The sequence below is a fragment of the Panthera tigris genome, chromosome D1, assembly GCF_018350195.1.
Source record: "Panthera tigris isolate Pti1 chromosome D1, P.tigris_Pti1_mat1.1, whole genome shotgun sequence".
NCBI lineage: Eukaryota > Metazoa > Chordata > Mammalia > Carnivora > Felidae > Panthera > Panthera tigris.
The window spans coordinates 105,719,266-105,742,439 of NC_056669.1; the positions used below are offsets into that span (position 1 = coordinate 105,719,266).

General features: G+C 51.8%; 1 protein-coding gene across 1 annotated transcript; it reads right to left on the bottom strand.

The window, feature by feature from the left end:
* Positions 1-14,732: 14,732 nt before the first annotated feature.
* Positions 14,733-17,173, bottom strand: CHRM1 (cholinergic receptor muscarinic 1). The gene has a single exon (XM_015541969.2). It carries the CDS (start codon positions 17,114-17,116, stop codon positions 15,734-15,736), a length of 1,383 nt encoding a protein of 460 aa, XP_015397455.2. The 5' UTR covers positions 17,117-17,173; the 3' UTR covers positions 14,733-15,733.
* Between the last annotated feature and the right edge of the window lie 6,001 nt (positions 17,174-23,174).

Here is a 23,174-nt window from a genome sequence, read left to right on the forward strand (position 1 = left end):
GGTGTCCAGAGTTCCTGGGTGTGCCCATAACCGGGTGCCCATGTGCCCGACCTTTACTCTCCAAGTTCCCCCAGAGGGCATGTGTCCCAAAGCACTCCTTGCAAATCACATTGTTTGACAGATGTCTGAAGTCCTCAGACAGGACATTCCAGAGGCCTAGAGATCACCTCCCAGGAGCTGAAGGCAAAGGCCAGACTTGGAAGGTAAGACTAACCCTGAGTGATGGGAGGGAGCTGGAAGGCCGTGAGCAGCATGGGTGGGCTGATGGGTTTTCGCTGACTCGCTGTCCCCCTAGCAGGGAGGCTAGTTAGGGTGGCTGTTAATGGCTGTAGCTTAACAGACTTAGCAGGATAACAGCAGTGGAGGTGTTTGGGTCCTGGACTTGTTCTGCAGGTAAACCCACTGGATTTTGTGTTGAATCTTTCTGTTGTAGTCATGATTCTCAGACTGGCCTCACAGACCTGGGGGTGAAGTCTGGCCCCCATGGCTTTCTTATGGAAAGAACACTGGTTCCTGCAGGATGGGGCTTGGGTCAGGCCTGAGCCTCTAAGGGGGTCTTGGTGGAGGGGACAGGTCAAAAGACTAGATGGAAATTTTTCCTATGCGGGGCTCGAACCCATGAACCGTGAGATCATGATCTGAGCCAACGTCAGACATTTCACCAACTAAGCCACCCAGGTGCCCCGACTTTCACTTTTTAAAAAGCTCTTTCCCTGCAATGGAGTATTACTTGGCAATCAAAAAGAATGAAATCTTGCCATTTACAACTACGTGGATGGAACTGGAGGGTATTATGCCAAGTGACATTAGTCAGAGAAAGACAAATATCATATGACTTCACTCATACGAGGGCTTTAAGACACAGAACAGATGAACATAAGGGAAGGGAAACAAAAATAATATAAAAACAGGGAGGGGGACAAAACGTAAGAGACTCTTAAATAGGGAGAACAAACAGAGGGTTACTGGAGGGGTTGTGGGAGGGGGGATGGGCTAAATGGGGAAGGGGCATTAAGGAATCTACTCCTGAAATCATTGTTGCACTATATGCTAACTAATTTGGATGTAAATTTAAAAAATAAAATTTTAAAAATAAAAATAAAAAACCCTTTCCCCGTTCATACAGGGGTACTCATAAGCCTAGGGGGGCACTCAATAGAGAAGAGTCAGGATGATTATAAGATTTTCTTCTGGAGCAGCTGGGAGACTGGATTTGCCTTTACTGAGGTGGGCAAGGCTGCAAGTTTAATTTTATAGATATCATAAAATTTACCATGTTAACTGTTTTTAGGTGCAGTTCAGTGGCATTAAGTATATTTACATTGTGGGGCGCTTGGGTGGCTCAATCAGTTCAGCATCCAACTCTTTTTTTTTTATTTTATTTTATTTTTTTTTTTTACGTTTATTTATTTTTGAGACAGAGAGAGACAGAGCATGAACGGGGGAGGGTCAGAGAGAGAGGGAGACACAGAATCGGAAGCAGGCTCCAGGCTCTGAGCCATCAGCCCAGAGCCCGACGCGGGGCTCGAACTCGCGGACCGCGAGATCGTGACCTGAGCTGAAGTCGGACGCTTATCCGACTGAGCCACCCAGGCGCCCCCAGAGTCCAACTCTTGATTTTGGCTCAGGTCATGATTTCACAGTTCGAAAGTTTGAGCCCCACATGGGACTCTGTGCTGATAGCACAGAATCTGCTTGGGATTCTCTCTCTCTCTCTCTCTGCCCCTCCCCATCTCGTGATCTCTCTCTCTCTCTCTCTCTCTCTCTCTCTTTCTCTCAAAAAGAAAAAAAAAAAGAAACTTAAACAAATCTATATTCACGTTGTCTGATCATCCCCACCATCTACCCTCAGAACTTTTTTGTCTTCCCAAACTACTGAGACTGTACCCATCAAATACTAGCTCCCTCCCTCCATATTTTTTATTTATTTATGAGAGAATGCAAGCAGGGGAGGGGCAGAGAGAGGGGAGACAGAATCTGAAGCAGGCTCCTTGCTGACAGCAGAGAGTCTGATGTGGGGCTCGAACTCACGAACCGTGAGATCATGACCTGAGCCGAAGTCGGACACTCAACCGACTGAGCCACCCAGGCACCCCTCTCCATATTTGTTTTTAAAATAGCAAATGAATAAACCAAAAGTCAAATGCAGACACTGAAACCCCCAGAGATCCTGGGCGAGGTCCTTCTTGGTAAGACTCGGACCTCTGTGCTGCGGGAGAGCCGACGAGGTCAACGCGTGGGTCCTCTGAATCTGCAGGCTGTACCATTGAGGACCTCCGCTTCCACTTCCCACGTTAAAGAAGGAAGGAAACAGAGGCAGATGCGGTCACAGAAGCTGTCTCGTTAGCCCCTCAACTACTCCATGAAGGAGGGACTCGCACCCCTATTATCATAGTTGAGGCAAGTGGCCAGAATGCCTGTCCCAAGTTGCCAGCTGGACTCACCCGAGGTAGAGGGAGCCAGAGTTAGATGCGCCTCTGCTGTTTCCTTCCTTCATTGAATACAGGTTCTGATTCCTGCTCTGCTCCTGGTACCATTCTCAACTTCCTGGAGTCAGGGTGAACAGGACCCTGCCCTCACGTGGCTCCCAGCCTCCACAAAGGACCAAATGCTTGGGATTTTAAGCACTGGGGGCTGGCTCTTAAGGGCTAAGGGCACTTTTAAATGAGATCATCCGGGGGCTTCTGGGTGGCTCAGTCAGTTACGTGTCCGACTTCAGATCAGGTCATGATCTCACGGTCCGTGAGTTCGAGCCCCGCGTCGGGCTCTGTGCTGACAGCTCGGAGCCTGGAGCCTGCTTCGGATTCTGTGTCTTCTCCTGTCTCTGCCCTTCCCATGCTCATGCTCTGTCTCTCAATAATAAATAAACATGAAAAAAAATAAAAATAAACCAGATCATCGGTTTTACAAGATTTCCCTTTTTGTTTTCTTTGAAGTCACTGTGATGTACACGTGAGGACGTTGTGGATCTGGTTTACAGAGGAGGCCGAGGGCTCTGAAGTAAAGGGCCCCCCTAGGGCCGAAGTGAACTAGGCTCCGTGGAGGACAGAGGAAGAGTTTAACCCAGGGGAGGTCAGGAAAAGCTTCTTCAGGTCTTCATTTGAACTGAGACAGAGGCATTCGTGTGACACACTTGAGGGACAGGGCCACCCGGGCAGAGGGGACATGATGTATAGCCACTCAGTTGAGACAGCGCGGTGAGCGTGAGGACGAGACACCATGGTGTCGTACATTTGGAAATGGTGAGAGCCAATCAGAGGCTGAAGCTTGAAGGGCTTTAACAGCCGTGCTCAAGTTGTCTATACTCTGTAGGAAGAAGATTGGTCCCACTCATCCTCTGGGAAAATCTCTCACATTCCACTGAATCGGCATCTCCAAGGGGGTGAGCCTGGGAGGTTTTTTTTTTTTTTTTTAAATGTTTATTTATTTTTGACGGAGAGAGAGAGAGGGACAGAGAGGGAGAGAGAGGGAGTATGAGCGGGGGACGGGCAGAGAGAGAGGGAGACACAGAATCCGAAGCAGGCTCCGGGCTCTGAGCTGTCAGCACAGGGCCCGACATGGGGCTTGAACCCACAGACCGCGAGATCATGACACGAGCCGAGGTCGGACGCTCAACCGACTGAGCCACCCAGGCATCCCTGGGAGTTGGTTTTTAACCAGCTTTCTGAAATGATTCCCACAGCAGTTTGGGAATCACCAGATCAATGTTTTCCAAACGTGCTGAGTTATGCCTGAGGACAAAGATTGGTGGGGGGGAATGTCCCCGGTTTTTTCCTGGGTGTCCTGTTTCAGCAGGTCTGGGAGAGGACACCAGATCTTTGTAAGAAGCTCAGAGAAAAATGAGAAAAGAACACTGCTCTCACTGGATAGAGAAGTGCTCGGTAGGGAGCGACATGGTCAGGTCTGAGTTCCAGAAAGCTCCCTCTGGCTCTGCTGTTGTAGAAGGAGTTGAGGGTGGCCAGGACCCCTCTAGGAGGCTGTCGGAACAGCCCAGGAAGAAGTGGAAATTAATGAGGCAGAGGCTGTGTGGTGGGAGAGGAGGGGATGGCTTGGAGAGATGTTTCAAGAGAAGAAGTTCCAGGATTTCACAAACGCCTGGGAGGGACGGACTCGGAGGGAGAAGGAAGCTGTGTGGTGACTCCTGAGTTTCTAGCCTAGGTGGCTGGGGAGCAGGCTGGGGCCCTCAAGCCGGATGGGGGAAGCAGGGAGAGAGGCAGCTGTGGACGGGGAAGCCGGAAGGGGGGTCACTTCCATGTAGATGTGCTGGGTGTAGGTGCCCTTGGACTGCACCAAGGGCAGGTGGAGGTTTCCAGCAGGGGATGGTCTGCAGCCTAGCAGAAGAATGGAGGCAGGGCTGCATCTTGTGAGTGTGAAGGACGCCCCGATGAGCTTGTGGGGTGAGGAGGGCAGAAGGAAGAGCTTGGATACCCAAGGACTGGCACCATTTACGGGACAGACATGGAGGAGGGACCCGCAGAAGGGAGCAGATCCCTGGGGGTGGGGACACGGAGGCAAGAAGGAGAGACCTGGTTTGTGTCCCTTAGAGCAGGGCTGTCCCAGCTGGCCTTGAGTTTGGTGGCATCTCTGGCGGTCTTCTCCGGAGCACTTCCAGGGGACGATGGAGGAATGAAATTTTTTACTTCTAAGGGTGGGAGGGATTTCTACAGGTTTCTAGATGGTATCAGTCGGAGTTCTTGGTTTTCTTAAGCAGCGAAAAGAATTTATTGAAAGGCCGTCAAGAACTACCAGGAGGGGGCAGGACCAGACTTGGAAAATGGGCAGGAAGCCCAAGTGCCAAGCAGCAGGAAGTACAATTGTCTTTTAACTGGAACAGCCTGGGAGGCCGCCACCAACGGGACACACTGCCAATGTGCGTGTGGTCGGACACGGAGCTGTGGGCTGTGGGCACGTTAGCAGGACACCCTGCTCCGGCATCGGTGCCACGACGTGGGCTGGGGGCTCGAACCTGGGAGTCGTGTGTACGGCTGGCTTGCAGAGCCACAGAATGACAGAAGGGGGCCCGCGGGGTAAGTGTAGAGAGGGAAGAGAAGAGGATGCCAGCCCTTCCCCGGTCAGAGGCGCGGGCAACAGAGACAGAGCGAGGGGCAGTGAGGTAGGTGGGAGGGTGTGCCATGGAGACCAAGGTGACGGGCAAATGCTGGATCCAGTGCTGCCAGTGGTAGTACTGGGGGGGAGGGCATGGGGGGAGGGGATGGAGGCTTGGCTGCCCGGTTTATCAGCATGGAGGTCTTTGGTGACCTTGGCAAGGCTGGGGCAAGGGCCAACCGGAAGGGGCTTAGGAGGGTCAGAAGAGACAGGTTGGAGTCAGTGCCCAGAGAGAGCAGAGCAGCTCAGGAAGGGAGAACCGAGGCAGTAGCTGGAGGAAGAAGGGGCCTGAAATCTTTGGTGTCTAAGATGGGAACAGTGACAGCACACTTGCTTAAGTCGAGAGGGGAGAGAGGACGCACGCTGGGTGGGTGCCTCTGCCGGAGGGAGAGGGGACGGGGTCTAGGGTAAGGACAGGGGGAAATGGGCTGGAGTGCAGCAGCCTCATGCGGGCGACGCACAGACGAGGACAGAATTGCTGGGTAGATGTGGTGGGAGCTTGTGGAATTCTGCCCACAGATGGCTTTTTATTTTCTCAGTAAAACAGGAAATGAGGTCATCGGCTGAGAGTGAGAACCGCGGGGCCTGGGGGTGGGGGTGGAGGTTTGAGAAGAGGGGAGAAAATATGAATAAACACCCAGGCTCCTCCCATTCAGTGTCTGGGGCCCAATGGCAACCACTGCACCTACATGTTAGACATGCAGGGTCTCAGGCCCTACCCTGGACCTTAGGAATCAGAATCTGAATCTGCATTTATTCATTCATTTATCTACTTACTTACTTACGCTTATTTATTTTTGAGAGAGAGAGAGAGAGAGAGAGAGAGAGAACACCAGCAGGGGAGGGACACACAGAATGAGGGCAACCTGAAGGAGGCTCCAGGTTCTGAGCGGACAGCAGAGAGCCCAATGTGGGGCTCGAACCCACGAACCATGAGATCATGACCTGAGCTGAAGTCGGACGCTTAATCGACTGAGCCACCCAGATGCCCCTGAACCTGCATTTAAAAATTTTTTTATTGGGGCGCCTGGGTGGCTCAGTCGGTTAAGCGTCCGACTTCAGCTCAGGTCACCATCTCGCGGTCCGTGAGTTCGAGCTCCGCGTCGGGCTCTGGGCTGATGGCTCCGAGCCTGGAGCCTGCTTCCGATTCTGTGTCTCCCTCTCTCTGCCCCTCCCCCGTTCATGCTCTGTCTCTGTCTCAAAAATAAATAAACGTTAAAAAAAAATTAAAAAAAAATTTTTTTTAATTTATTTTGATGGTGCACCTGCATGGCTCAGTTAAGCATCTGACTCTTGATTTCGGCTCAGGTCATGATCTCCCGGTTGGTGAGCTCGAGCCCCGTGCCGGGCTCTGCACTGACAGTGTGGGACCTGCTTGGGATTCTCTCTCTTCCTCCCTCCCTCTCCAAATAAATAAATAAATACATTTTTATTTTTTAATATTTATTTATTTGAGAGAGAGAGAGAGAGAGAGAGAGAGAGAGAGACAGAGGATCCCAAGCAGGCTCCATGCTCTCAGTGGAGAGCCCGACACAGGGCTCGAACTCACAAACCTGTGAGATCATGACCTGAGCTGAAATCAAGAGTCCCGTGCTTAACTGACAGCCACCCAGGTGCCCCTGAATTTGCATTTTAGATTCCAGGTGACTCATGCACACTCAAGTTGGACAAGGCCGGCTGTAGGCGAATGGTAAAGTCACTGCTTGAAGGAAACGTAGATGGACGGCCAGGCGATGTGAACAACAGGCTTCAGACCTGCCTTTGTTTCTTTTGGTGCTAACTAATGGAATTTCAGCACTTGGCCTTAAAAATTCCAGATCCCCCCTAACTGGTGGTGCCCAAAACAAAACAAATAAAAAAGTCCTCCCCAAACCACCAAAAACCCCTCCAAAAAAACAATACGCCCCCCCCCCCCACTTCCATATAAGGAGAACACGTTCCCTTTTTTTTCTGAAGCCACAGAAATGAAAGCAGATTCCTTCCCGGAATCATGAAACCATCCTTGCAAATGTTATTGCTAACAAGGGAATCTTGTCAGACAATCAAATTTAAGAGGCGGTTGCTTTGTCCTGTGACAGCAACCTTTAACTTTTAAAATCTTGCGATGCTGATCGCTTGTCTTCCTTAAGAATGTGTTGCCCTGGCAATACTATTTAAATTCACATCTCTGTTTTCTAGAAGGTATAAATACCTGTGAGTTTTTTTGTTAAGCCAGAGGGGGAGCAGCCGCACATCCCTCTCCTCCCACGTGCAGGGGGTGAAATAATCCCCCCTGCGACTGAGACTGCAAGGTTTTCTTAAACAAAGAGTTGGAGAGTCTTGTCTCATTCAAATGAACACGCGGGAGGGAAGGACACCTGTTGTGAGTGTGGAGGGGAGGGGGCATGAGGAGAGGTGAGAGCTGAGGGCACCTTTGGGAATAAGGCCAGGCAGTTGACTGAGGACAAGCAGAAGGATACGTGGATGGCATAATGATGCCCATTAGCTGAGGTCAGGAGTCCTGCGTTTTTTCTGGTGCCAGTCTGTGAGGTAGCAGGATTTCCCCCCCAGCTGTGCTCGAATGTCCCCATGTGTGGGATCAGGGAAGCTGGATGGTGGGGTTGATCTGAGTGGTGCATTTGCAGTGGAAGCCAGGGGCCAGGGGTCTGCGGATACTTGTGGTGTGGATGAAAGCCGGCATGGTTCAGGCTTCTCAGGGGAGGACGGTTGATGGTGGGGGGAAGGTTCTCAGTGGGGGAGTAAGGACAAGGGAGTGTAAACAGCAGTTGAGGACTCTGGGATAGAAGTGAGGTCCCTGGGGCCGAGGAGATCATGATGCTGGCACTGCCAAGTTGAATGAGTTGCTCAGCCAGGGTGGCAGCCAGGGTGAAGAGGAGAGCATGGGCACAGAGATCATTTGGGGATGGACTCTTTGCTCTACCCCTGTCCTAAACCTCAGTTTAGACTCAGTTTCCTCACAACACTATGACACCAAATGTGTTTATTTTTTTCTCATGCCAACCAATTCTCCTACAATTCAATTCAATTCAATTCAATTCATTCAATTCAATGCTGGCACCTGTCTACTGGAGTCCGCATCAGATCCCACAGGTTAAGGGCTCATTCCCACAAGACTGCCCTCATTTGAGATGCCAGTTGCAAGGCTCGGGTTGTCACTGGCACTTCTGACCAAGGGATTATCAATTCAAAGAGTCCCTCTAACATCCTCCTCCGGTTCTATAATTCTCTAGGACGACTCACAGAACTCAGGACAGTGCTTTTTTTTACTATTAACAGTTTACTATTATAAAGGATACAACTCAGGGACAACTAACTAGAAGAGATGAATGGAGCAAGTTTTGGGGGAGGGAAGGTATACATGGACCTCCCATGCCCTCTCCAGGTGCAATGGCCTCCCGGCACCTTGACGTGCTCATGACCTGGAAGCTCTCTGTTCTCTGTCATTTAAGGGATTTTATGGAGGTGCCATTATGCAGGCATGACTGATCAAGGTCATGATCTCACAGCTGGTGAGTTTGAGCCCTGTGTCGGGCTCTGTGCTGCCAGCTCGGAGCCTGGAGCCTGCTTTGGCTTCTGTGTCTCCCTCTCTCTCTCCACCCCTCCCCCACTCACATTCTGTCTCTGTCTCTCTCAAAAATAAATAAACATTTAAAAAAAATCACAGATAGAGACAATGACATCCATCTTGAGGGATTTTCAAGATCCAAAGAGAGTGTTGTCTGCCTGTCAGAGCAGGGAGAATACTGATAGAAATCTGAAAGGAGTCCGTGAAACTGATGGGCTTCCTGTCTAGTTCTCAGTTGTCTAAGGCAGCAAAAATATAATGTAATAATGATCTCTTATTGTCCAATGTATCGCAATGTGCCCAGGACTTTACTGATCCTAAGGGGCCATGGTCTTATGTTCTAAGTCCCTGGATTTGACTGGGCAGAGGCAGAGGAGCATGGGAAAGGGACAGTGAAGACCATGGGGTGGGGGGAGTGGCGGGGGGAGTGGGGGAGGGAGGGTGGAGAAGGAAAGCAATGTTTGCTGAGTGCTTCATATATGACAGGAGATGACAGCACGATCATCTCCTTTTTATCCGTGAGGAAACTGACCTTGGAATAATGAAATGATTTGTTCTAATTCACAAACTCTGGCTCCTAAAGTCTTGGCCTTACTCCCAAACTTCTCTTGTGGTTTCCCAAGTGATAGGGATGTTAAGAGCATCTTTATTCTTAGCATTTGGTCTTTGATCCCAGTTCCTGACACAGAACTCCTAAATCCTTCAGCATTTCCTGGGCGATTTCTAATGCGATGACTCTTGATAGACTGCCAGATAGCTTCAGGGTGGGGGCTTAGAAGCTCAGAACTTTCCGTGCCTGTCTCATCCTCCGGGGAGGAGAGAGGAGCTAGAGATTGAGTTAATAATCGATCGCAATTACATGGTGAAGCCTCCATGAAAGTCCCTACAGTATGGGGTCTGAGAGGGCTTCCCAGTTGGTAAACACATTCATGTGCTGGCTGGGTGGTACATCCCAACTCCACGGGAACAGAAGCTTCTGTGCTCGAGCCCCTTCAGGACCTTGCTGCTCATCTGTTCATTCTCCTTTATTATATCCTCTATTATATAACCAGTATGCGTATTTGTCTGACTTCTGTGAACAATTTTTGTGTGTGTGAACAAATTATTGAACAAAAAAACCCAAGAATATTGAACCTGAGGAGGGGATCGTGGGAATTCCCAATTTGTAGCCACATTGGACATAAGTATGGGTAACCTCAGGACCCACTACTTGAGATTGGCTCCTGCCGGGGGGGGGGGGGTGGGAATCTCGTGGCACTGAGCCCTTAACCAGTGGGATCTGATGTTAACTATAGGTAGTATCAGAATCAATTGTTGGGGGGTGCCTGGGTGGCTTAGTCGGTTGAACGTCTGACACTTGGTTTCGGCTCAGGTCATGATCTCACAGTTCATGAGATTGAGCTCCGTGCTAGGCTCCGTGCTGAGAGCGTGGAGCCTGATTGAGGTTCTCTCTCCCTCTCTCTCCCTCCTCTGCACGCGCTCTCTTTCTCTCAAAATAAACAAATAAACTTAAAAAAAAAAAAGAATAGATGGTGGGACACCTGGCTAATGTTGGAGAATTGGCTGGTGTAGGAAGGAAAACCCCCACCCATTTGATGTCAGAAATTTTGTGAGTAGAGTGTAAAGGAAACAGAACTTTTCCCTTTTAGCGGGGCAAGAAAATTCCAAGCAGAGAAACTTGGAGGGAGTGAAAAGCAGGAATGAGTGGGCTTGGGGTCTGTGTGAGGACCAGGAGAATTTCAGGGGCTGTCTAGGGTCTAGGGGGTGAGGGGTCACAGAAGAGGCTTAAAAAGGAAGTAGGGCTGAATGGAAGGCTATCGGAGGCTGAGCGGCTTGCATTTTTATCTCACGCTATTGGCTAGCTGTTAGCAAGGGATTGGCCCAGCATCAGTTCTATGTTTTGGCAAGATCACTTTGGCTGAAACATGGAGAATGAATGGGAATGGGATCGATTAAGTCAGGGGTTGGCAAACTACAGCTGGTTGGCATGTTTTTGTACCCATTGTAAGTTAAGAATGGGTTTTTCATTTTTAAATGGTAAAAAAAAGATACAAAAATCAAGAGGAATAATATTTTGTGACACATGAACATTATGTGCAATTCAAATCTCAGTGGAATTTAAATAAAGTTTTATTGGAACACAGCCATGCTCATTTGCTTATGTATTGTTTATGGCTGCTTTTGCCTAACAACAGAAGAATTGAATAGTTGGGACAGAGACTATAATACATAAGTATCTACATAATATCCTTAATTTTGCCTCTTGGTCCACAGAGCCTAAAACATTTACTATCTGGCGCTTTATAGAGAAAGTTTGTTAACCCCTGAATTAAAGGACTCTTGCACGAAGATGCTGACAGTGGGGATGGAGAGCACTGGCTGAATTTGGGAACTGTTTGGGAGCTGGACTGACCAACTGGGTACAAGGAATGAAAAGGAGGAGTCCAAGATGACTCCCAGATTTCTGGATTGAGCGCTGCATGGGTGGTGATGGCCAGGAACTCTAGGAGAGGGGGGAATGGAGGAAGTAGAGGGGCCAGAAGGGAGAGTGACAGTAATTTTCAGGCCTCTTTTGTGTGATAGTCTGATTCCCGGAGTTGGGCAGTTTGTGTGTGTTACAAGGGTGCTAAGAACAAGGACATCATCTCCAAGTTTTTAGCATTTGAGGCTGGTGTGGGGCACTTGGCATTCAAAAGCGTTTTGTGCTGTAAAGGTGTGCAGGCATAGCTGTCTGAATGTCCGGTTGGGTCAGCATCTGTTCTGTAAAATCAGAGCCAGCCTCCAAGAAAGGAAACTGAGGCTTCCTAAAGGCACTGCGAGAACGTGGGGCTGCTCTGGTTGCGGAGTCTCCTGCTTGCCTGGTGAAGCTGGTGTAGAGGAGAGAGGTCGGGCCTGCCTCCACAGGTTTAGCGTGGTCGCCAAGCGAACTGATCCTTCCGGGGCCCTGGGTTCCTGCCGAGGTGTGGGGGCAGTTACCGAGGTGGCCAAGACCATCATTGGCCCCCGTGGTCCTGTTCCCTGGGAAGCAGCCAGGCAGGTTCTAAGCGCCGTGATTCTCGGCAGGGCTATTCCCTCAGTTGCCCGCAGATGGCGCTAAAGTAACACGATGGGAAGGCGGGGTGGCCGGGAGGGGGCAGTGGCGGGAGGGGTGGGGAGGCGGGGGAGAGTCCTGCCCCTTCCCCGGGCCTGCTCCAACCTGGTAGGGGAGGAGGTGACATTCACAGAGCCACCTCATTCTTTCTCTACTTCCCGTTCACGTATGACAGCCTTGTTTCTGGGGCTAAGAAGGACCCCCTCCGCGGTGTGTGTGTGTGTGTGTGTGTGTGTGTGTATGTGTGTGCGCGCGTGCGCACGCGCAATGTTTGGGGTGGACTGATGCCATGCCCAGCCACTGAGCCTCCCGTCAGGCTCAAGTCATTTCCTCCACCTTCTGGCAGCTGGGTCTGAAGGAATCTTGCTTCAGAGGCTTGCAGGGCCCAGGCCCCATTTCTGGGATGATGCCTTCCAGGACTGCACACCCTCCTCCGACCCAGGCTTGCCCCGTGATACTCCTTTCTTCAAGCCCGGTTTCTTCCCCCTGGCTGGGGGGTGGGGTGGGGGAAGGGACTCTGGACTCTGTGAAACCCCTGCTGCAAGTGGAGGGAAAGGTGTGGGTCTGGAAGCACTTGGTTTCCCGCCTTTACCTGAGAACAGCCTCATCCTGGGGTGACACTGCTCACAGAGCCGTGGAGATGCTTTCTTTTTAGTCTGTCTCGGCCTCTTCACTCTTCAGCGAGGAACTCATTCCCCTTTCAGAGATGAGGACACTGAAAATAAGAGGGTTGCCTGGGGTTGTGTGGTGAGGGGGGGCATGGGCAGGTAGGACCTGTGCCTGGGATAAAGGATGGAGTATGAACTGCTAACCCCATTCCTAATGCAAATACCAGCTCTGTCCTCCCACTCTTGGCTCCCAGTAGGAGCTCAGGCCAATCGGATTCCAGGATTTTCCCAACACCTCTCAGGCTTCCTGGGTCTCTCCACCACCAGGACTTTAGTTCCAGTGCCTTCAGCACAGGGCAGGGCATTTAACCCTAAAGGGGGTTCAGGGCCATTAGGGAGCAGTGGCGAGGGAGGGGTGCTCCCAGAGTCTAGAGCTGACGCCCAGAAACCTATGCTGGAGGGAGAGGGGTCTAGGGTCAGTGTCCTGGGGCCACTCTCCACGGTGCTGTGCTCCTGTCAGCTCCTGGCCAGCCTGTCCCATCCACCTCTTCTGTGCATTGCCCCTGCCCATAGTGTTGGCAGCTTCTTTTCCAAATTCTTCGGGGGGCACCTGGGTGGCTCAGTGGGTTAAACATCCGACTTCGGCTCAGGTCATGATCTTGTGACTCATGAGTTCGAACTCCGCTTCGGACTCTGTGCTGACAGCTCAGAGCCTGGAGCCTGCCTCGGATTCTGTGTCTCCCTCTCTCTCTGCCCCTCCCCCACTCGCATTCTTTCTCTTTCTTTCTCTCTCTCTCTCTCAAAAATAAATAAACATGAAAAATAATTAAAAAAAAAAAAAGGGCTTCGGGAAGTCCCGACAGCTGTGTGTGGCGTGAACTTTCATTCCCTCTCTGCAAGCGTTTAGCCCCCACCCAGGACCTCATTCCTCTGGCTAGCCTTCCTCCAACTTCAGCCTGCATCAGAACACCCGGAAGGCTCAATGAAGCACATGGCTAGAGTTTCTGATTCAGTAAATCTGGGGTGACCCTGAGAACCTCTAGTTCTAACAAGGTCCTGGGTGATACTAATGTTACCGGTCAGGACGACTGTGCCTTCAAGGATTAACTCAGGGGGTCTGGGTTGTCCAAACCCTGGTCATTCCAAAGGAAGGTTTGGCCCTTAGCTGGCTCCTGGGAGATCACCCCTAAGCCCTTGGAATATTCTGCCTGATGAGCGTGTCTTTGCATACCTACGGGCTTTGGGCCTGGGGTATCAGATTAACCTCTGGAGGGGCTGGAGACTAAGTAACTGGAGTCAGCCATGCTTACACGAGCAGTTTCCAGTAGAAATATTGGACACCAAGGCTCAGGTAGGCTTTCTGGCAAGCAAACCTTCATGCATGTTGTCACATGTGGGCGAATTAAGTGCTGTCCCCATGACTCCACTGGGAGAGGACAACTGGAAGCTTGTCTCTTTTGGATTCAGCCCTATGTACGATTAGCTTTTGCTGGTTTTAATTTATATCATTAAAAAAAAAAAGATTTTAAGTAATCTCTATAGCCATTGTGGGGCTCGAACTCCCAACCCCAAGATCAAGAGCCAAATGCTTCTCCAACTGAGCCAGCGAGGCGCCCCGAATTTATATCCTTTTTACTATAATAAATTATAACCATGAGTGTAACAGCTTTGCTGAGTTCTGGGTATCTTTCTAGTGAATCCTTGAACCTAAAGGTGGTCTTGAGGACCCCCAGTGGTAACCAGACTTTGAGAACCACTACTCTATGCTGTGGGACTAACCTCTCTGCGCTTCCTTTGTTTTAGGCTTTAGGGCTCCCCTAATCAATGAAATGCGTTAGAACCTGGCCTGAGGGTCACCTTTATGGAGTGCTTTGGCCTGGCGCCCCATCTCCATAGTCCAGGGGTCAGGAGGCTGTGAATTGCCTGGAAGCCTGAGTGTTGCTTGGTAGGGTAACCCTGAATCGTCCTCCTGGGTCACTGGGCCTTGGTCTCCCCATCTATAAATGGGGCTTTGGAGCAGTTCCGCTCTCCCTGGGTGTAACAGGGCCCCCGGAGCAGCCACATATGGCAAAGCTGATAAAAAATATGCTGGGCTATGGGCAAGGGCAGTTTATTTCACCTGGCCTCCCTACTTCCGGTATCCAGGCCTGCCCATTACAGCCCTACTCACCTGAGCCGGGGCCCCCGGGGTGCTGGGGCCCACAGGTTTCAGTAGATCCAGCCACTCAGTGCTGCCCCCTCCTGGGACCACCCTCAGGACAGTGGCCCACACTCCATGATCCTTGGGCCCTCCCTGTCCCATTCTGCCCTGGTCTAAGACCAGGCCCTGGATCCACACAGGGAAGTAGGCCCCATTGCGCCCACTAGTCACGTGGCTTTATTCACAGACTCAGCACTTGCTGAGGATGGAAGGAAAGAACATTTGGGGTCAGGCTGGGCCTGGAGATAAGGGCGGCTGGGAGGCCATGCATGGTCGGACTGGGAGCTCACAGGAGAGGACCCGTGGGCCGGGCCAGGCCTGTGCGGGGCAGGCCGGAGGCAGGCAGCATGCGGGAGGCCTGGCTAGAGCTGCACGGAGCAGATCCATCCAGGTGGTGGCTGTGAGCCAGGGAGGGAGGGACTGAGGGCATAGGTGTGGGGCTGGACAGCAGGGACCCCTGCCCCTCACTCCCAGGGAAACTACATAGTGGGACAATCAGGACTCCCGATGCCTGGTCCTGCGGCTGCCTTGGGACTTGGTGTGTGACTAGCCCATCTGGTCTCTTCTGGTGTCATTGTCCTGCTGATGCTTAGACATTTGCCTTGGGGTGACCCACATAGGGACACTCTGGGGACATTTTCAGGGAGGCTGGACAATCCCGGAGAGTGTGCCTAGGGCCCCGGCAGAGTGGGCTGTGCCTGGGGAGGGGAGGGGGATCCCTGCTCCCTGAGAGGCAAGCTTGCCATCGCCCCAGGGGGTGCCGTCTCCCACAATCTGGGCCAGCCCCCTGGGGCCAGAGATGACTGAAATGTAAACCTTCTCTCTCCTGACCCGCCCCACTGGCTCCCTAACAGACTTCCTGCCTGAAGGCAAACAAGGGATCCAAAGCCTGGAGCCTCCTCCCCCAGCCTTCTTCCTGGTGAAGAGCCTATTCCCACCCAGCAGGGAACAGAAAAACCAGTTCCCCGGGTTCATTCCCTGGCTGGAAAGAGCTAAGTTTGGAAAGGTGGCAGGGTCTCTCTGGGCTGTTCAGGAAGGTGACCTAGGGGCCTGCGAAGCCCGGCGAGGGCTGAGCAGGGCCCTGGGTCTGAGGTCGCAGCCCCTGCCCGCTTTCCACCCGGCTCTCCCGGGGACTGGGGTGGCGGGGTGCAGGTGAGGGGCCATCAGCATTGGCGGGACGGGGTGCGGTGCACGGAACCAGGGCGCTTGGGGATCTTGCGCCAGCGACGCTTGTCCCAGCGGCAGAGCAGCAGCAGGCGGAAGGTGTCCCGGAAGGCTTTGTTGCAGAGTGCGTAGCACATGGGGTTGATGGTGCTGTTGACATAGCACAGCCAGTAGCCCAGCTCCCACAGGGTCTCGGGAACGCAGTTCTTGCAGAAGGTGGATACCAGCACCATGATGTTGTATGGTGTCCAGGTGAGGATGAAGGCCAGCAGAATGGCACTCAGGGTCCGAGCTGCCTTCTTCTCCTTGACCAACGAGAAGGTCTTCCTCTTGGCCAGCTGCTCCTTCCCGCGGGGCTTCTGGCCCTTGCCTGCTCGCTCACGCCCCTTCCGGGTGGGCCTCTTGACCGTATTGGGGGAGCTCCGGGGGGGCTGCTTGGCGGGGGCCTGCGCCTCGGGGTCCACCATGGGCATCTTGATCACCACCTCGGAGCCAGGCTCCTCACCCTCCGAGGATGTGAGGGACTCCATGGAGCCTTCGTCCTCTTCCTCTTCTTCCTTCCAGCTGTAGGCCTGCAGCAGCCTGGGGGCCCGGCAGCAGCGACAGCAGCGCCCCGGAGGGGTCTCCGGTGAGCCCTCAGTCCCCCGCTGGGACCGCTCTGAGCTGCTGCTGCTGCCGCCCCCCTTACCGGGCGTCTCAGAGCCCTGCAGGGCCGCCAGCTCCCGGGCCCGGTTCTCCGTCTCCCGGTAGATGCGCCAGTAGAGCGTGCACATGACCGTGACGGGGAGGTAGAAGGCGGCCATGGCTGTGCCAAAGGTGATGATGGGCTGGGAGAGGAACTGGATGTAGCACTGCCCGGCCAGCACCGTCCGCTCCCCTACCAGGTACTGCCAGAAGAGGATGGCTGGGGCCCAGAGGATGAAGGAAACCAGCCAGGCCAGGCCGATCATCAGGGCCGCCCGGCGGGGCGTGCGCTTGGCTCGATAGCTCAGGGGCCGGGTCACGGAGAAGTAGCGGTCGAAACTGATGAGCAGCAGGTTCATGACGGAGGCATTGCTAGCCACGTAGTCCAGGGCCAGCCAGAGGTCGCAGGCCAGTGTGCCCAGAGCCCAGTGGCCCATGAGCAGGTACGTGGTATAGAGGTTCATGGAGAAGGTACCGATGATGAGGTCAGCACAGGCCAGGCTGAGCAGGAAGTAGTTGTTGACTGTCTTGAGCTCAGTGTTGACCTTGAAGGAGATGAGGACCAGCAGGTTGCCCGTCACTGTGGCCAGTGACAGGAGGCCCGTGGTGATCCCAATGAAGGCCACTTGCCAGGGACCCTTTCCCGATGCCAGAACCGTGATGTTGGGGCTGACGGCGGGTGGGGCCGAGGTATTCATGGTGGCCGGGTGGGGCTGGGCGGGCAGCCCCTTTCTCTAGTCACACTACAGGGCTTCCTCAGGGGGAGGTCATCACCTGAAAAGAGAGGACATGGCCTTCGGTTGGGCTGCCGGTCGTCTCTGACAGCTCGGGGTGCAAGGTGCCGGGAACACAGCCTCTGCCTCCTCAGATCTTTAGGCGAGACAGCCTCCCCTTTTCCCACCAGTGGCCCCACACAGTCATTTATAACGCACCTTCCCAGCCATGACTGGATGTGCCAGCGGCACTGGGGGGAGGGGGCTTGGAATCCAGAGATCAGAGTCCCCCTTCAGACTCCGAGCCTCGATTTTCTCATCGGGAAATTGCTGCTAATTCTTGCCTTGCTTAACTCACGTGGCAGGAGTTGGGAGACTCGCTTTGTATACACCACTGCCAAATTTTCAAAGCACTTCACTCAATTTTATTAAAGCTCTCATTTACCAGGGAGTTACTACCAGCCAGACACAGCACTAAGTGCTTCATTGAATTACCTAATTTAACTGTCGTACATCTCTGGGACGCAGGTCTCTTATGATCCCCATTTCACTGAGGCAACCGTGGCTCTGAGCAGCTACATAAACCTGGCCCCCAGTGACAGAGGAGGTGAGTCTGATTAGGACCTGCTTCTCTTCCTTACTCTGAGCATGTGGAGCGTCAGTGGGATTCTTCCATCGAATAAGATGGGAAGGCGAGGGAGGAAGATAAGGGGAAAGAGGTGTATGTTAGTGTGTCTGCTGGTTTCCCTGTGCGCGCGTGTGTGTCTGTGTGTGTGCGTGTGACAGAGATAGAGAAAGAGAGAGAGAGAGAAGGAAGGCAGCGTTTGAAGCTGGATCAGATCCCCCATGAGGGCAGCCGGGTAAGTTGTGCTGGGCCCGACTGCTCGCCTGGTGGTAAAAAGCCTGGAGTGAAAGCAGGCAGCGGGGACGAGGGCCTCAGCTCCCAGGTAGGCAGGGGTCTGGCCCCAGCTGAGGTGTGGGAGGCCCCTTCTATTTCCCTGCTCTGTTCCTGAGTCCAAACTGAGTGGGGAACGGCAAGGGCAAAGAGAAGATCCCCCACATTTTTCTTGAGCCTGGAGTCCAGCCCAGGCACCAAAGGTGGGTAAAGGGAAAACCCTTTCTCAGCAACCTACTGGCTGGGAAGGAGGCCCCCGCAGCTCAGCCGTGGCCTTGCTGCTGTATGTTTTGGCTGGTTCCTTCCTGTTCTGGGGCTCAGGTGTCCATCTGTCCATCGAAGAGCTGGGGTCTCCTCCCACCTGCAGCTGTGGCCTCAGGGACCGTATCATTGGAAAAACTCCAGGGTACCTGGGTGGGTCAGTTGGTTAAGCGTCTGACTTCGGCTCAGGTCACCATCTCTTGGTTTGTGGGTTCGCGCCCTGCATCGGCCTCTCTGCTGTCAGCGCGGAGCCTGCTTCGGATCCCATCTCCCTCTCTTTCTCCACCCCTCCCCTGCGCATGCGCTCCATCCTCCTCTCAAAAATAAACAAACATTAAAAAAAAACAAAGAAAAGAAAAATTCCAAGGGAGAGATGTTGGGCAAGGGCCCACCAAGCCCTGGTGCTCCTCAGGACCTGGTCTGTGACAGAGAGACTAGTGTGCTGAGCCTGTGAGGAGGTTGATGCATGATAGGTGGCCTTGTGGGCGGGGGGGGGGGGGCTGTGACAGGGAGGTCATCTCCACTGGTCACGGTAAACCGGTGTGTGAGAGGGACTCTCAGGATGGCAGTCTGGAGTGTGACAGAATGAGCGAGAAGGACTGGCTGTCAGTGCGTGCTTGTGCGTCGGGGGCAGTGTCCCCATCAGGGGGACATGGAACATCACAGTGGAAGGGCCTGGACCGTGGAGCTCGATGGCCTGCCTTTGAACCCAGGTAACACCATTTACTGGGTCTGTGATCCCTGCGAGTGGTATCATTGCTAGGTGCCTCGGTTTTTTCAGCTGAAAACCAGGAATGACATCAGCCAATGGGAATGACTAGCCACCAAAGCGAGGAATTATTGTGAGGCTTAAATGGGTCCCCAGATGCAGAATGCATGGAATAGGCCTAGCACACAGTAGGCACTAGATGCCTGTGGACTCTTAGCATGTGCACCCATGAGGGCTCCCCCCATGAACGTCTGCTTCTTTGATTAAACATCTCTTGGGGCACCTGGCTGGCTCAGTCAGTAGAACACGCGACTCTTGATCTTGGGGTCATGAGTTTGAGCCCCACGTTGGGCATAGAGATTACTTAAATAAATAAACAAATTCTAGGGGCGCCTTAATGGCTCCATCAGTTAGCATCCAACTCTTGGTGTTGGCTCAAGTCATGATCTCACAGTTTGTGGGATCGAGCCCTGAGTTAGGTTATGTGCTGACAGCACAGAGCCTGATAAGATTTTCTCTCTCTCTCTCTGGCTGCCCCTCCCCGCCTTTCTGTCTCTCTCAAAATAAATAAATAAACTGAAAAAAATTTTTAAAAATTCTAATACTATGACAGCAGCAACTGATAATGATAGTGACCATTGCTGTTTAGTGCTCCCTGAGGGGCAGTCCCTGCTCAGTGTGCTCATGTGCATTATTGCATTTAATCTTAACAGGGAACCTATGGTCCGGGGATTGTTCTTCTCTCCATTTCACAGATGAAGAAATTGAGGCTGAGAAAAGCAAGACAACTGGTACAAGATCACACAGGCAGGAACCAAGATTTGAGCCTAAGCAGCTTGTTCCAATGAAACATTATTTATAAAAACTGATGACTGGGGGCACCTGGGTGGTGTGTCAGTTGAGTGTCTGACTTCTGCTCAGGCCACGATCTTGCGGTTCGTGAGTTCAAGCCCTGTGTCGGGATCTCTGCTGACAGCTCAGAGCCTGGAGCCTGCTTTGGATTCTGTGTCTCCTTCTCTCTCGGCCCCACCCCCACTTGTATTCTGTCTCTCTTTCTCTCAAAAATAAAGAAAACATTAAAAAAATAAGAACTGATGGCTGGCCTGGAGGTCACAGTTTGCCAATTAAAATTTTTTCTTTTTTAATGTTCATTTTTGAGAGAGACAGAGAATGCGAGTGGGTTAGGGGCAGAGAGAGGGAGACACAGAATTCGAATCGGGCTCCAGGCTCCGAGCTGTCAGCACAGAGGCCGACGTGGGGCTCGAACTCACGAGCTGTGAGATCATGACCTGAGCCGAAGTCGGACGCTCAACCGACTGAGCCACCCAGGTGCCCCGCCAATTAAAATTTTATTCTTTAAATTTTATGTATGTATGTATGTATTTATTTAATTATTTATCTCTACATCCAACATGGGGCTCAAACTCACAATCCTGAGATCAAGAGTCGTATGCTCTACTGACTGAGGTGGCAAGGAGCCCTGCCAATTTGAATTTTATTTTATTTTATTTTATTTTATTTTATTTTACTTTATTTTATTTTATTTTATTTTTTTAAGAAAGCTTTATGCCCAAGGTGAAGCTTGAACTCATGACCCTGGGATCAAGAGTTGGACGCTGTACCGACTGAGACAGCCAAGCGCCCCTTGGATTAAAAAAAAATTTTTTTTTAATGTTTATTTTATTTTTTTTTATTTTTTTATTTTTTTTTTTAAATGTGTTTATTTATTGATTTTGAGAGAGAGTGGGAGAGAGAGAGAGCGAGCGAGCAGGCCCCATGCTGTCAGCGCAGAGCCCGATGCGGGGCTCGAACCCACGAACCGTGAGATCGTGACCTGGGCTGAAAGCAAGAGCCGGGCGCTTAACCGACTGAGCCACCCAGGCGCCCCTAATGTTTATTTTTGAGAAAGGGAGAGAGAGAGACAGAGCGCGAGTGAGGAGGGGCAGAGAAAAAAGGGAGACACAGAATCTGAAGCAGGCTCCAGGCTCTGAGCTGTCAGCACAGAGCCCGACGCGGGGCTAGAACTCACGGACCGTGAGATCATGACCTGAGTGGGAGTCGGACGCTTAGACGACTGAGCCCCCCAGGTGCTCCTGAATTTTAAAAGTACTGTGCTAAAATATTATTTGTCTTGCTTACTGATTCCTGCTGCACCTTTTTCCTGTACCCAAAGTCAGGTGCTGGGCTGGAGGCCGGGATAGGACTGTGCACGCAGGGGCTTTCCCTGGTAAGGTGCTGGTGGATGTCACCTGGCAGGTTGCCCTGTGCAACTCCTGTCCCTCTGATCTGAACTCGGTGCTATTTAGTTCCCATTGCACAAATGGAGCAACTGAGGCCCAGAGAAAAGGGGAAAGAAGGCATTGTGTAGCCCAAAGTCTCCTGGCTCCTAGCCTGAGTGCTGCCTCCCTTCCCCGACCCCTCAAACTCCGGTGCTTTGGGGCAGCGATGTAGCCCCCACTGGTGCCCTGGGCCACTACCTGAAAAGGCTGAGTCAGACAAGAGGAGGTTGCTGGCCTCAGAGGCTGTACCTCAGAGCTGCAGGGGCCTCCCGTCTGCCTGGGCACGGTGCAGCCTTCAACACTGTGACAAGCCCTCCACTGTGTTGGATTTGGTCCTACACCACAGCAGGTCTAGCCCTGGGGGGAGCTGAGACAATTTTGCCTTGGTTGCAAAATCTGAGGTGCCCCCAGACTCATTGATCAAGAAAACAATATTTTAATACAATATTTAAAGGCCTGGGGCGCCTGGATGGCTCAGTCGGTTAAGCATCTGACTTTGGTTCAGGTCATGATCTCGCAGTTTGTGGGTGCTAGCCCCACGTTGGGCTCTGTGCTGACAGCTCCGAGCCTGGTGCCTGTTTCAGATTCTGTGTCTTCTTCTCTCTCTGCCCCTCCCCCACTTATGCTCTGTCTCTCAAAAATAAATAAATGTAAAAAGAAAATTAAAAAAAAAGAAAAAGAAATTGGTGGGAAAACCCATCATGAACAAAATTTGATATGATTTTTATTTTGTTTAAATTTTATTTTTATTTTTTATTATTTTTTAATGTTTATTTAAAAAATTTTTTTAAAGTTTATTTTTGAGAGAGGGAGAGAGACACACAGACAGAGTACGAGTGGGGGAGGGGCAGAGAGAGAGGGAGACACAGAATCCAAAGCAGGCTCCAGGCCCGGAGCTGTCAGCACAGAGCCCAACGCAGGGCTCGAACTCATGAACTGCGAGATCATGACCTGAACCGAAGTCAGATGCTTAACCAGCTGAGCCACCCAGGCACCCCACTGTTTATTTATATTTGAGAGAGAGAGAGTGAGCTGGGGAGGGGCAGAGAGAGACAGAGACAGAGACAGAGACAGAGAGAGAGAGAGAGAGAGAGACAGAGGATCTCAAGCAGGCTCTGAGCTGTGTGCACAGAGCCCAATGTGGGGCTTGAACTTGCAAACAGGGAGATCATGTCCTTAACCACCTGAACCACCTAGGTGCCCCTGAGCCAAATTTTAAACAAAGGCAGGATTTAACACTGCACTTACACAAAACAATCCTATCACCTGTGACTCACCCTAATCCTGGCCTTGGTTCCAATGAAACTTTATTTACAAAAACAGAGGGCCAGCCTCTGGGCTGTAGTTTGTTGCTTTTTTTTTTTTTTTTTTTTGCCATTTGAATTTTTAAAATGTTACATTACAATATTATTTACCTTGATTAGTGAGTTATTTTGTGTGTCCTCCCTCAAAACTGTCTCTCTCTAGCCATCTGATCACTAGCAATCATTTAACCTTTCTTTCCCTGGCCACCCTGCATCTGCCAGCTGATGGGGCTGACAGCATCCAAAGTGCCTCTCTGTTATTACTCCTGATTCCTCATTCTGAGCCACAGCCCAGCCACCTCTTGCTGTGCCCTTTGGCCTTCCAGATCCAGGCATAGCCCCTCTCTCAGCCCCAGATTACTCATTTGTTTTTTCTCTTTCTTTCTTTTTAAATTTATTATTTATTTTAAAAATTTATGTTTACTTACTTATTTTGAGAGAGAGAGAGAGAGCGCACAAGCGGAGGAGGGGCAGAGAAAGAGGGAGACCCAAGCAGCAGGTGCACCGTCAGCGCTTAGCCCAGTGCGGGGCTTGAACTCATGGAGTGCAAGATCATGACCCGAGCCGAGATCAAGAGTTGGGCGCTTAACCGACT